Source organism: Lampris incognitus, chromosome 18, assembly GCF_029633865.1.
Source record: "Lampris incognitus isolate fLamInc1 chromosome 18, fLamInc1.hap2, whole genome shotgun sequence".
Taxonomy (NCBI): domain Eukaryota; kingdom Metazoa; phylum Chordata; class Actinopteri; order Lampriformes; family Lampridae; genus Lampris; species Lampris incognitus.
Genome location: NC_079228.1, coordinates 21,562,117 through 21,575,322, shown reverse-complemented (window position 1 = coordinate 21,575,322; position 13,206 = coordinate 21,562,117). Strand labels below are relative to the sequence as shown.

The window sequence follows — 13,206 nt, the reverse complement described above, 5'->3', positions numbered from 1 at the left end:
TTGTTGGAATTTGATGTCTGTGTTGGATTTTTATGTCTGTCTTTTAAGAATATCGTTGTATCATCAGCCAGTTGACGGATGATAATATCTGTACCTAATACAGATAATTTTTTAATGGCATCACAATTCTTAATGTAAATTGCTAACATTTTTGTAACTAAGATAAACAAATATGGTGAACAGCCTTGAGGAATTCCTACATTAACCTTAATGCTGGGGGTAGTGCCACTAGGTAATATGACAGAACTGCTAATATTTTGATACAGTTCACTAACTAGATTTCTAAATTCAACTACTACTACTTTTTTTTTCCTTTTCCTTTTGGCTGCTCCCGTTAGGAGTCACCACAGCAGATCGTCCGTTTCCATCGCTTCCTGTCCTTCTGCATCTTCCTCTGTCACACCAGCCACCTGCATGTCTTCCCTCACCACATCCATAAACCTCCCCTTTTGACTTCCTCTTTTCCTCTTCCCTGGCAGCTCCATACTCAGTACCTTCTCCCAATATACCCAGCAGCTCTCCTCCACACATGTCCAAACCATCTCAATCTTGCCTCTCTTGCTTTGTCTCCAAACTGTCCAACCTGAGCAGTCCCTCTCTTCTAATATACTCTTCTCCGTCACTCCCAGTGAAAATGTTAACATCTTCAACTCTGCCACTTCCAGCTCCACTTCCTGTCTTTTCGTCAGTGCCACTGTCTCCAAACCATATCACATAGCTGGTCTCACAACCATCCTGTAAACCTTCCCTTTAATTCTTGGTGGTACCTTTCTGTTGCAAATCACTCCTGACAGTCTTCTCCACCCACTCCACCCTGCCTGCACTCTCTTCTTCACCTCTCTTCCAGACTCCCCATTACTTTTAACAGTTGACCCCCAATATTTAAACTCATATGCCTTCGTCACCTCTACTCCTTGTATCCTCACCACGCTGTCCTCCCTCATTCATGCATATGTATTCCACCTTGCTCCTACTGACTTTCATTCCTCTTCCCTCCACTGTGTACCTCCAATTCTCCAGGCTCTCCTCAACTTGCACCCTATTATCGCTACAGATGACAATGTCATCAGCGAACATCATAGTCCATGGAGATTCCTGCCTGATCTCATCTGTCAACCTGTCCATCACCATTGCAAACAAGAAAGGGCTCAGAGCCTTAATGTAATCCCACCTCCACCTTGAACCCATCTGTCATTCCGACTGCACACCTCACCACTGTCAAACTTCCCTCATACAAATCCTACAACACTCTTATAGTATACTTCTTTGCGACTCCTGACTTCCTCATACAGTACCACAACTCCTCTCTCGACACTCTGTCATATGCATTCTTTAAATCCACAAATACACAATGTAACTCCTTCTGGCCTTCTCTATACTTCTCAATCAACATTCTCAAAGCGAAATTCACAGTTCTTTCATGGAATGAAACCATACTGCTGCTCACTAATCGTCACCTCTCCTCTTAACCTAGCTTCTATGACTCTTTCCCATATTTTCATGCTGGGGCTGATCAACTTTACACCTCTGTAGTTGCTACATTTCTGCACATCACTCTTATTCTTGAAAATCAGTACCAGTATGCTTCTTCTCCACTCCTCAGACTTTACAAGATTGTGTTAAATTATCTAGTTAAAAACTCCACTGCCATCTCTCCTAAACACCTCCATGCCTCCACAGGCATGATTTCTAAATCTAACTCCAAAACCCAAATGTTCAAGTACCAAAAACATAAATGGATGCTCCACAGAATCAAAGGCTTTATAGAAATCTAAAAAAACAAAACCATCATCTTGAATTTGGTTTCTATATTCAATAACGTCCATTATCACCCTTATATTATTGTGGATTGATCTCCCTTTTAAGAAACCTGATTGTGTTTCTGCAATAAGATTTGAAATCCCTGTTTGAACAGGATAAGAGGTTTGGGTAATGGATGGATCCCTGTTTGAAGACGAGTAGTGAAAATGTAGGTTTGCAGTCTGAATTTCTAAGAGTAATAGACCTTCTGTTTTCTATAAATCTAGGGTCTTTGCCAGGTTTAGGGATTGAGATGATTGTCCTTGTCTCGTTCTGGGTGGAAGTATACAAGTTTTAAATATTTCCAACAAAAACTTGATGCAGCAGTTCTCTTATACTTTCCTAGAAATGTCTGTAAAAGTCGCCCGTGAGGCTGTCTGAGCAAGAGGCTTTGTTAGGAGACAGGCGACTAATTCAGTATTTGTCATTTCCCTCCATGTATTTGCGTACGTGAAATGAAATGAATTATCGTTTTCCCCAGCCCACAGCAGTGCAACACAAAGACAAAAACACATATTCAAACTAGAACACATATATCCAATCTAAGAACACATATATCCAAACTAAGAACACATATATCCAAACCAAGAACACGTATCCAAACTAAGAACACATATATCCAAACTAAGAACATATATATCCAAACTAAGAACACATATATCCAAACTAAGAACACATATATCCAAACTAAGAACACATACACTACCGTTCAAAAGTTTGGGATCACCCAAACAATTTTGTGTTTTCCATGAAAAGTCACACTTATTCACCACCATATGTTGTGAAATGAATAGAAAATAGAGTCAAGACATTGACAAGGTTAGAAATAATGATTTGTATTTGAAATAAGATTTTTTTTACATCAAACTTTGCTTTCGTCAAAGAATCCTCCATTTGCAGCAATTACAGCATTGCAGACCTTTGGCATTCTAGCTGTTAATTTGTTGAGGTAATCTGGAGAAATTGCACCCCACGCTTCCAGAAGCAGCTCCCACAAGTTGGATCGGTTGGATGGGCACTTCTTTGAGCAGATTGAGTTTCTGGAGCATCACATTTGTGGGGTCAATTAAACGCTCAAAATGGCCAGAAAAAGAGAACTTTCATCTGAAACTCGACAGTCTATTCTTGTTCTTAGAAATGAAGGCTATTCCATGCGAGAAATTGCTAAGAAATTGAAGATTTCCTACACCGGTGTGTACTACTCCCTTCAGAGGACAGCACAAACAGGCTCTAACTAGAGTAGAAAAAGAAGTGGGAGGCCGCGTTGCACAACTGAGCAAGAAGATAAGTACATTAGAGTCTCTAGTTTGAGAAACAGACGCCTCACAGGTCCCCAACTGGCATCTTCATTAAATAGTACCTGTTAGAGCCTGTTTGTGCTGTCCTCTGAAGGGAGTAGTACACACCGGTGTAGGAAATCTTCAATTTCTTAGCAATTTCTCGCATGGAATAGCCTTCATTTCTAAGAACAAGAATAGACTGTCGAGTTTCAGATGAAAGTTCTCTTTTTCTGGCCATTTTGAGCGTTTAATTGACCCCACAAATGTGATGCTCCAGAAACTCAATCTGCTCAAAGAAGTGCCCATCCAACCAATCCAACTTGTGGGAGCTGCTTCTGGAAGCGTGGGGTGCAATTTCTCCAGATTACCTCAACAAATTAACAGCTAGAATGCCAAAGGTCTGCAATGCTGTAATTGCTGCAAATGGAGGATTCTTTGACGAAAGCAAAGTTTGATGTAAAAAAAATCTTATTTCAAATACAAATCATTATTTCTAACCTTGTCAATGTCTTGACTCTATTTTCTATTCATTTCACAACATATGGTGGTGAATAAGTGTGACTTTTCATGGAAAACACGAAATTGTTTGGGTGATCCCAAACTTTTGAACGGTAGTGTATATCCATATTAAGCAACTAAAAAATCACTGTCCAAGAGAGCAAACGCCAGGATGACTGTTGGAACTGCTGGTCTTCATGGGCTAGCGGTTAGCTTAGCCTGCCTCGCTTCCGCGCCCTGTCAGACCGCATTCAGTGTTTCCTCTTCGGGCACAGCTCCAGGCAGGGCCAATGCAGCCGACCAGGATCACCGAGCCGATCCAATGCAGGCTCTCCCAGCCAGACATCCCCGACACACCTCCCCGTACTCCACGCGACACCAAAAACACAGTCAACATTAGGCGAGGCCACCGCCAGACTGCCCTTGGTGTTATCGGAACTGCCGGTCTGCATGGGCTTGCAGTAAGCTTAGCCTGCCCCACTTCTGCGTCCTGTCAGACCATCCTCGGTGTTTCCTCTTCGGGCGCATCTCTGGGCAGGGCCCAGGGCTCACAGGATGCACTAGACTAAGCTCTCCCAGCCAATCCAGCACCAACTCTCCCAGCCATCAAACGAAGACACAAACGTAGACACAGACGTGGACAAAGACACTGCATGCAATTACTGCATCAAGTTCAGCAATTGTTATTTGATTATCACACATTCGTTTGAAGCTATCTTCAGCTTTGGGAATATATTTTGCTATATCTTTTAAGAATGTGTGACAGTCCTCATTAGAAAATTTACAAGTGTAAAGTTGGCTATAAAATTTAAGGATTTCCGAGGAGATAATTTTCCATCTGTGAGTTCTATATTATTAACTATCAAGGATCTGGTGTTATTTTTGTCCTGTCTTCTTTTTTCAAGACTGCAAAAATATGCTGAGTTTCTTTCCCCCCTCTTCTATCCATTTAGTTCTAGATCTAATAAAGGCCCCTTGTGCTATTTGAACATACATTTAATCTAATTTAGGTTTAAGGTTTAGTATTTTCTGTCTAGCCTCTTCAGTAGGGTTAGGTTTATTGCAGTACACATTTAACTATTTGATAATGTCTAGTTATTTTCTTTTGTGACCTTTTTTACTTTTTTTACTGAATGAAATGGTAAATAAGAACCAGCCCTAGAAACCCCCATTTCTTGACAGGCATTGTTAGTTCTTCAGAGTTCATAATCTCTATAATCAGTGATTTATTTTTTTGCCAGTAATCATTGTTTTTAATTAGACTGGTATTAAACTTCCAATATTTCTTTGAAAATGTTCTTCTGTTATTAAGTTTAACATAAAGGTAGAGAACACTGTAATCAGTCAGTGGAGCAGCAGAAATATCAGAGTTGATTTCATAAGTGGCTTGCAAGTGGCTTGCAATTAACCAGTGGTCAATTCTAGATTTATGATTGAGCATCTGTCACACTTTTTTTATTGCAAAAGTTTGTAAATGTGTTGTTTGGGTGACTTGAAGAGTATCTGGAATGATATTTATCATAAAAATCATCATGGAGTAAATTAAGATCACCTGCAATTATAACATTATCAGTTGAGTGTTAATTCAAGATTGTCTAATTGTAAGCCAATTTGTTCAAATAGTTTTTGTTTTCTTTGCTCTCGTTGTAGCCATACATTTTGATTAAAATTAATTTCAAATCGTCAAGGGTCAGGATAAGAATCAGCCAGTGACCATGAACATCTGCCATATGGGATACAATCTAACCCTTGAAGTTTTTCAGAAGAATGGCGACCCCTGCTGATCTTGAGGTGCCATGGCTGAAATAAGCTTCGTCTCCCCGTTGTTTAGACCAAAAATTAACATCTTCAAATTTAGAATGTGCTTCTTGTAGAAAAACAAGATTAGCGTTCTTCCCTTTACTAAAACAGCTTGCTCACTTTATTATGTTTCTTGGACCCCTTGTATTAACAGATATGAGAGATGTCGTTTTTTAAGTGGGAAACATGACCCTTAGTGACAACACATAGCACATCCAACAACGATCAATCCACTTCTTTTAACACCAACTAAGTTGACACCGACAAGTTTGTCCTCAACCCAACTCACGACTTCGTATTTGTCTGACAAAACTCCAAATCTGACCTTGCTCTCAGTCTACTTTATTCCAACCAATTGATTTCGCTTTCGTTCTCACTATCATCACTATAACTTGAAATGCTTTTCTCTTTTCTACTTTTTCCTTCCAATTTTCTTCCCGCTGTTTCTTTCAAACTCATCCACCTCCATCTTCCCTCGAGGAGCTGCTGCTGTTGTTGAAGATGATGATGACGATTATGATCACTAGTGTCATCTAGTGGAATACCCTGGTAGCTGCAAGTATGACAAACGAGCGTGCCATGAGATGAGGAGTTAGGCAGGTCTATCTGAAGAGACAATGCTTATCATCCAGTTTATAAGTAAAGAATTAAGGGGCACAAACAAAAGCCAACTACGAGGGAATCGACTAGCTCAAGGTTGCATTTTTGAGTGCATCATTATACACTGACTGTTTGATGAAAATAATGTACACGACAACTTTAAGTCCCTTGTGACACCAGTCTGAATAAAAGGGAAAGATTCAAGCCAAATTCACTCAGATGTTTTGCAGAACGATGGCAGTTTCGTAGATCAAAAAATGCAATGTTAAAAAAAAGCAAAATAAAACAAATGAAAAAAAAAGATTGCTTAGGAGACAACGAACTCTCTTGGTGCAAAAGAACACAGTGCTATTGTGGAATGGAATGGGAAAAAACCTTTCACTTACTTTCACTTTCATACCATAAATGTGCATTCAGAACAATACTGAGATTCTAACGCCATCTTATATGTGAGTGTAATTTGGCATCACTAACGTTTTCATTAGGTCTGAAAGTTGCAGAAAGCATAATGGTTCATGAAAATGTGCTATGTGAAACTTTCAATAAAATGATGTGGGATGCCCTATGATAAAGCTTTGTTACATGAAAAGGTCCGTTATTAAGATCAAAGTGTCAGGAAGGGCAAAATCAAACTGTTGCATGTTTGGGTGAAAATTTTGCAAAATTAAATTAAATGGAAATATAAAGTGAATTGTAAAAATGTATATAAATTGCATTTGTTGGAACCTTTTAGATGCTGGTAACAGCAGAGTGAAACATTCTGTATACTAGACGAGTTTGAGAGGTTTAATACTAAGCATTATTACAAATTAAACCAGTAAATAATTTACTATGGCCTTTGGTTTTAAATTAATGATCTCCATTGTAAACAACTACCAACCCATGTGACATGAAAATAGATTTATCAGTCAGCGTTCTTGATGAATCCACACCAACACCCGCATCCAAAGCTGCTTTTTATTCAACTGTGCAACACAATAAAAAGCCACCAAAACCTGCATTCATGCATTAGCATAATGCCACGATTGTGTATGAAATTAATGAGTCACAAAGACAAATTGTGAATATCCAAAATAATAACCTGTATTTTCAGATCAAGGAATGAAATGGTCTTTACATCAATATTTTGTGTAAAGTACGTAAAATATAGAAGGTAAGAGTTTAGTTTTCGGTAATGTCGCCCGACTGTGTGTGTACATTTCATAGGCTAAAAAACAAACGCAACACAGAAATATGCATGTCATTTCAATGTTCCTGGCTGGAAAGTCAAGTTTAGTTGGTGTATATAAAAAGGTGATACTTGAAACTTTGACGGCTTTAGTTACCTGTATTAAGCATAAAATGTACAAAATTACAAGCCAGTTAATTGATCAGAACAAAAGCACATCTGCGATGGTTTTAAGTCCACTGAGACTAAACTGTTCAAAAGGATTGAAGAATTCATATTCCCCCAAACAAATTTAAAACTCTAGGTGTGGTATTGTGTGGCTTCATTCAATTCAACTTATGCACCAAAGATGAGACAGACGAGGCGTCTCCGAGTAGACAGCGTTCACACAGTGCTTAGTCCCGCTGATAATCTGATGACCTACGTTGTTTTTTTTTGGTTTTTTTTTTTTTTACCCCCCCCCTTTTTTTCTTCTTCCCATTCAAATTTTTGGCCAATTACCCCACTCTTCCGAGCCGTCCCGGTCACTGCTCCACCCCCTCTACCGATCCGGGGAGGGCTGCAGACTGCCACATGCTTCCTCTGATACATGTGGAGTCGCCAGCCGCTTCTTTTCACCTGACAGTGAGGAGTTTCGCCAGGGGGACGTAGCGCGTGGGAGGATCACGCTATTCCCCCGAGTTCCCCCTCCCCCCTGAACAGGTGCCCCGACCGACCAGAGGAGACACTAGTACAGCAACCAGGACACATACCCACATCTGGCTTCCCACCCGCAGACATGGCCAATTGTGTCTGTGGGGACACCCGACCAAGCCAGAGGTAACACGGGGATTCGAACTGGCGGTGCCCATGCTGGGACCTACGTTGTTTTTGCCACCTGGTAATGGCAACAATCTGCTTACATGGCAAAGACAGATCATACAGGCAGTTACATTTAGACATGAATGATTTCTCAGTAACATTTATTTGATAAATATGACAGTAGACCACGATCAATGGTATGATCGCTGAACAGCTTTGAGAGAAAACCTGAAGGAGTTGGGATGTGATTCGTTAGTAACCCAAAGATGTGCAAACTGCGTCCGAAAGACTCAGACATCCAAACCAAGAACCTGAGAAAGAGTTTGACAGAGTGAGTGTGTGTGTGTGTGTGTGTGTGTGTGTGTGTGTGTGCTAGCAGCACTACCTGTAGAGAAAATAAAGTAAACCAGTGTTAAGTATGTTACTGTTTTGCAAGAAATCTTATATATAAAAATACAATCCCCCCCCCGCCCTTACTTTGTTTCTCACGGACAAAATTAAACTCGGACACACAAGGGGACGTTGCTGTATTAAAAACACTATACTTGACACAAAATATTTGTGCAACCACAGTAAATTTCCGAGTTATTCTGGGTCCAAATAAGCTCCAAAACAACATTCTGATGTCCATCGCTACTCTATGCCTATCCACTGCTATAACATGTCTATGAGCTGACGATGCACATATCAAACCCCAAGATCACTATCACTGCAGATAGTACTTATTTAACACTACATATATCCTGCACAATACCAATGCCTGTCCTTTTGTACACACCTTACACTGTCAAACCATCCTTAAAGAGATACCATATCATTCAGAGACTTGATGTAATTGGTGTACAAAATATTTCTTTACCCTAGCATCTTAAAAAAAAAGAATCAAGTAACACCTAGATGAAAACAAGTAGCTAAGACCTGTCAATAACTTTAAAATTAAATACAGAATATTAGTGACACGGTTCTGTGCCAAATATAGTCGTGTTGAATAGTGCTGGTGTGAGTTTTTCCTCTGCAACTTGAGCCCGTGCATTGCTGTATCATCAGGACAGTAAATAATAGTTAACATTTCATAATGATAAATGCACATGATGGCCGCTTATAAGCAAGTGAAAAGCACCTATTGAACGATACGAAATATTCTATGAAGCCTGTTATCTCTCCTCGTTGTCACAACACTGTTGCCGGTAAGCCCATGTTCTTGTAAGAGAGCTTGACTCCATCCAAGGTCTTCAGTGAGGCAGAACCACTAGAATCCTGCTACTGGTCTGCAGTTACTCAGGACAGCCAGAGGGTGGCAGTACAGTCAAAACGCGAATAGATTTTGGAATGATAAATCATAACTGGCAGTGCAGGGCTGAGTGTGGTGTCTTAATAAAGTTTCAGATGATGTGGGCATGAGTGTGTGTTTGTGTGCTCATGTATGACCGGGCTTATGTAAGTAGGTGTACGAATGTGATGTGATGTGATGTGTGTGTGTGTGTGTGTGTGTGTGTGTCTGCATATCCGTGTCTGTGTCCAGGCCTGTACTCTTATGTGCGTACGCATGTATTAGATCCAGAGACTGTCCACTCAGAGTCATGCCTGGTGTTTCCCATCCCAAAAGTCCACCAGTCAATCTGACGTCCACGTCTCCTTGCATTGTTAACATTGTCAATCAACCGGCAATATGGAACAACATTCTGAAAGCAGCAATTAAAATCCATCTGTTCATTGAGGGAATATAGCCTTTGTGCATTTTTTTTTTTTTAGGGGGAGTGGCAGAAGAGTGGGGCCATTTCATTTTCTCGTCCTCTTTCCCTCAACTACTTTGTCCTTCTCCATCTTAGTCCTTTCCTCTACCTTTGTATCGGGCGACGAGGGTTGGTGGGGCTTTCAGGCGGCTCTCTCCTCCATAGCGGGCTTGTTGCTGGGGATGGGTTGGGCAGCGTACACGCTCTTACTGTGGCTGTCCACGCTCTGAAAGTATGGGTGGCTTAATGCGGTGAATGCCGATATCCTTCTGGAAGGGTTGAAGGCCAGGAATTGCTGCAGGAAGATGGCGTTAAAAGGATTTTTAAAAACCAAACAAGAGGAAGAGTGAGCAGTTAGATGTATGGATTGATGGATGAATTCAACAAATTAGTAAATAGGCAGATAGATGGACATATATATGTGTGTGTGTGTGTGTGTGTGTGTGTGTCTATTGTGTGATGTACAAGGACTTGTGATACTCACCAATAGGAGGGACTTTCCTTGCTCATCCATGTCCGGAACCAAGTCTTCTATTGGCTTAGGGGGGCGGGGAGTGAAGGCACTCTGTGGAAGGGCCACTTCCTGGGGCCAGTCGTCTGCTGATGGTACTCCAACGACACTGAAGGATGACAATGGTTATCAGTTTAACAGCTGCCATCAAGCTGTTCCTATTGTTTGCTATTGCTTGTTCAGAATCATAATTTTGGTCCCTTTCTTGATTGTAGAGACTGTAACCAGTAGAAACAACCTCATGTTTGCAATCAATGTATTTATTCTGATCTGAAGCCATTTTTTATGCCGCTCAGTTAGCATTCAGGTGTTGCAAAATGGTGTGGGTGCTAAAAACAGATCAATAGCTTGTCATCTGTGGGGTTGTGCATCATCTCTGAAGGAATGAGAGAGACCACCTGTGATACTCACTCAAAAATCTTGCCCAGCTGATCAACGTCTGAGTTCCCTCGAAACAGAGGTCTGGGGAGGAAAGAAGAACAGCTCAGTGTGTGAGCAAAAAACAAAAACAAAAACAAACAAACATGTGATGTCCGAGAATACCATGTGTGTCTTTGTCGTCAGAATAATGCTTGAATATAAGGGTTAAAGAGGCCTTTTGAGTTTAATGGCTTTAGGTAAAAAGTGTCTCAGGGATGAGGCATCCTACTGTACTTTTGGACACTATCAAATAATTATGAGTCCTAACTGACACTATCTTACATCGTGGTATTGATGACGAGTCTAAAGACATGGGGTAGTAGTCCATGCAAGGAGCCGTGCATGATCCCGAAACGCATGTGTGACATAGGAGCTTGCTCGTAGCGCCTGTCTATCGCAATTAGGAGTGTGCAGCTGGGGTGGTAGTACCACTAAAGGAAGGGAGGGGGATAGGAGGAGGGAGGAGAGTGGCAACAGCAGGACCGCTGGTGGTTCCTGTGGCTTTGGGCCGTCTTTGGACACCCATGGGCGGCCATGCTTCCCCTGGCATCCGCACAAATTCCAGCAGTCATCATCGGTGCAGGCCTGCCGACCGCCACATAGGGCAGAAAAAGCTTATTTATCCCTCATGTGTGCCTGCTTTGGCTTTGCCGGTATGGGTGTGTGTGTGTGTGTGGTGTGGTGTGGTGTGGTGTGGTGTGGTGTGTGTGTGTGTGTGTGTGGATAGGAAAGTGGGAGGGAGAGGCGTGTAAAAGAACAGTTGGATTATTCTAACAGAGAGCGAAAGAGGTATGGGAACCAAACTCTTCTCATTTCAGGCCCTTTTAAAAGCAATAAGGACGTACTGGCAAAGAGAGGACTTTTTTAAGCATAAATGCCACAGTGTAACCTCTATACAAGCCTTCTTGGCCAAGTGCATATTTGAATTTGCAATAAATTCACCAGAACTCCCAAGATTTCTACGGTGTGACTTCAAACTTTGATGATGATTTGATATAGTGGAAGGAGTTACTTTTTTCAGCAGAATTCGGGCCCTCATGCTAATGCTTTGGGCTACGAGGTGACTGAGAATTGACAAGGGCACAGACGGATGACGTAGTTGCTTCCTTGTTTTGCTATTAGGAAGATTGTCAATCACCAGTAGATGTCAATGTAAGGCAGGATATGTTTGTTGTATGTGTGTGTGTGTGTGTGTGTGTGTGTGTGTGTGGGCACGCGTGTTGGTAATCTGTATTGTGCCCCCAAAGATGCACAGTTCAGTTGGAGCCCACTTAATTTAACAGTAGGGGAACTGGGTAGCCACCGTGCACTCCCTGGAATTTTCCCATTTGCAAGAAGTTTTGCATAGCTGAACACCCACACTTTCCAACAGACTCAGACACTAGCCGATTTGTCAGACAGGGGCACTTTGCACATTTTAACTTACTTTGTCACATGCTGCAGTGTGTTAGAATTTCCCAGATTGCTTTTTTATTTAGTCAGAAAATAGCAATACAAATGTTGTTTCAATTTGGTGTAGCTGCTGGCCTCCTGAGCCCACGGACACCATTCCCAGTCTATGACCAATGCATGTTTTCTTTATTCACTTTGAAAGATGAGCACATGTGCAGGTCTTTCAAGGCGAGATACTCGGTTTAAGCCCTTTATGATCAGACCAAACCAGTTCTGAGCCTTGAAAGGAAGGGGGGAAAAAAATTCACCTACAGCAAAGTCGTCATGCCAAAACAAGTAGGAGTTGGGTTGATAATTCCAAGAGGTCCATTTTTAAAACCTTGAGTGGTTTTTTGGTTTGTTGGAGAGGACTGGCATTCCCTCAGTCGTCAGCTGAGCAGACATGAACACGCGCTCACATGAGCATGCAAATATGAATGTGGGTGCACACACACACAGGCCCATGCACACAAATGTGCACAACCATAGAAGAACAGTATCTGTTTTCTCATGCACACTTGATTTTTGCATGCATCATACAAAAAAAATACACAGAACATGCACGCGCACACGCACACGCACACACACTAACAGACACATGCCCAATCATATACATATGCAAGAATCCACAGACACACATCTAAGTTAAATACACAGTCTGTTTCCTATCCAAAGTCAGACGGACATACTCACGTGCAAATAGGACACACACAAACACGCACACACATGTGTCCACCACATACACACAGACACAGAGGTGGCGGTGAAGGGAAGACTGAGACTGGGCTGGGACAGGCAGCTGAGTCATGCTCCCTTGGTGCCAACACCGCTCCGTCCCACATTCCACTGAGACAACCTCTGGAATGTGTGTGTGTCTGAGTGTGTGTGTGTGTGTTGTGTTTGCATGTGAGTTTGTCATGTCTGTCCGTCTTTGACTAGGAAACAGACTGTTTGTTTTGTGCTTATGTGTATTGGTAAATTTGTGCACGTGTATATTATGCTTGAGTGTGCATCTGTGTGTGTATGTGTGTGTGTTGGCGGGGGGGGGGTGATGTCTGCCGTGCCCATGTGTTTAAGCTTATAGGTGTGTGTTCTGTTTTGACACGAGTGTGCATGTTTGTACATCCGTCCCATAACTGTACAATAACGTACATGTGAGCATGC

At 41.7% G+C, this 13,206-nt stretch overlaps 1 protein-coding gene across 3 annotated transcripts in view; it reads right to left on the bottom strand.

The window, feature by feature from the left end:
• Window positions 1-7,617: 7,617 nt before the first annotated feature.
• The window catches only part of cdk6 (cyclin dependent kinase 6), a 50,184-nt gene continuing 44,595 nt past the window's right edge, over window positions 7,618-13,206 (bottom strand). For all 3 annotated transcript variants that reach the window (XM_056297921.1, XM_056297920.1, XM_056297918.1), the window contains 3 exons: window positions 10,603-10,653; window positions 10,165-10,300; window positions 7,618-9,975 (listed from right to left, as the gene is read on the bottom strand). In XM_056297921.1, the coding sequence (XP_056153896.1) occupies window positions 9,823-9,975; window positions 10,165-10,300; window positions 10,603-10,653 (340 nt within the window). In that variant the 3' untranslated portion in view covers window positions 7,618-9,822. The remainder of the gene's footprint in view (window positions 9,976-10,164; window positions 10,301-10,602; window positions 10,654-13,206) is intronic.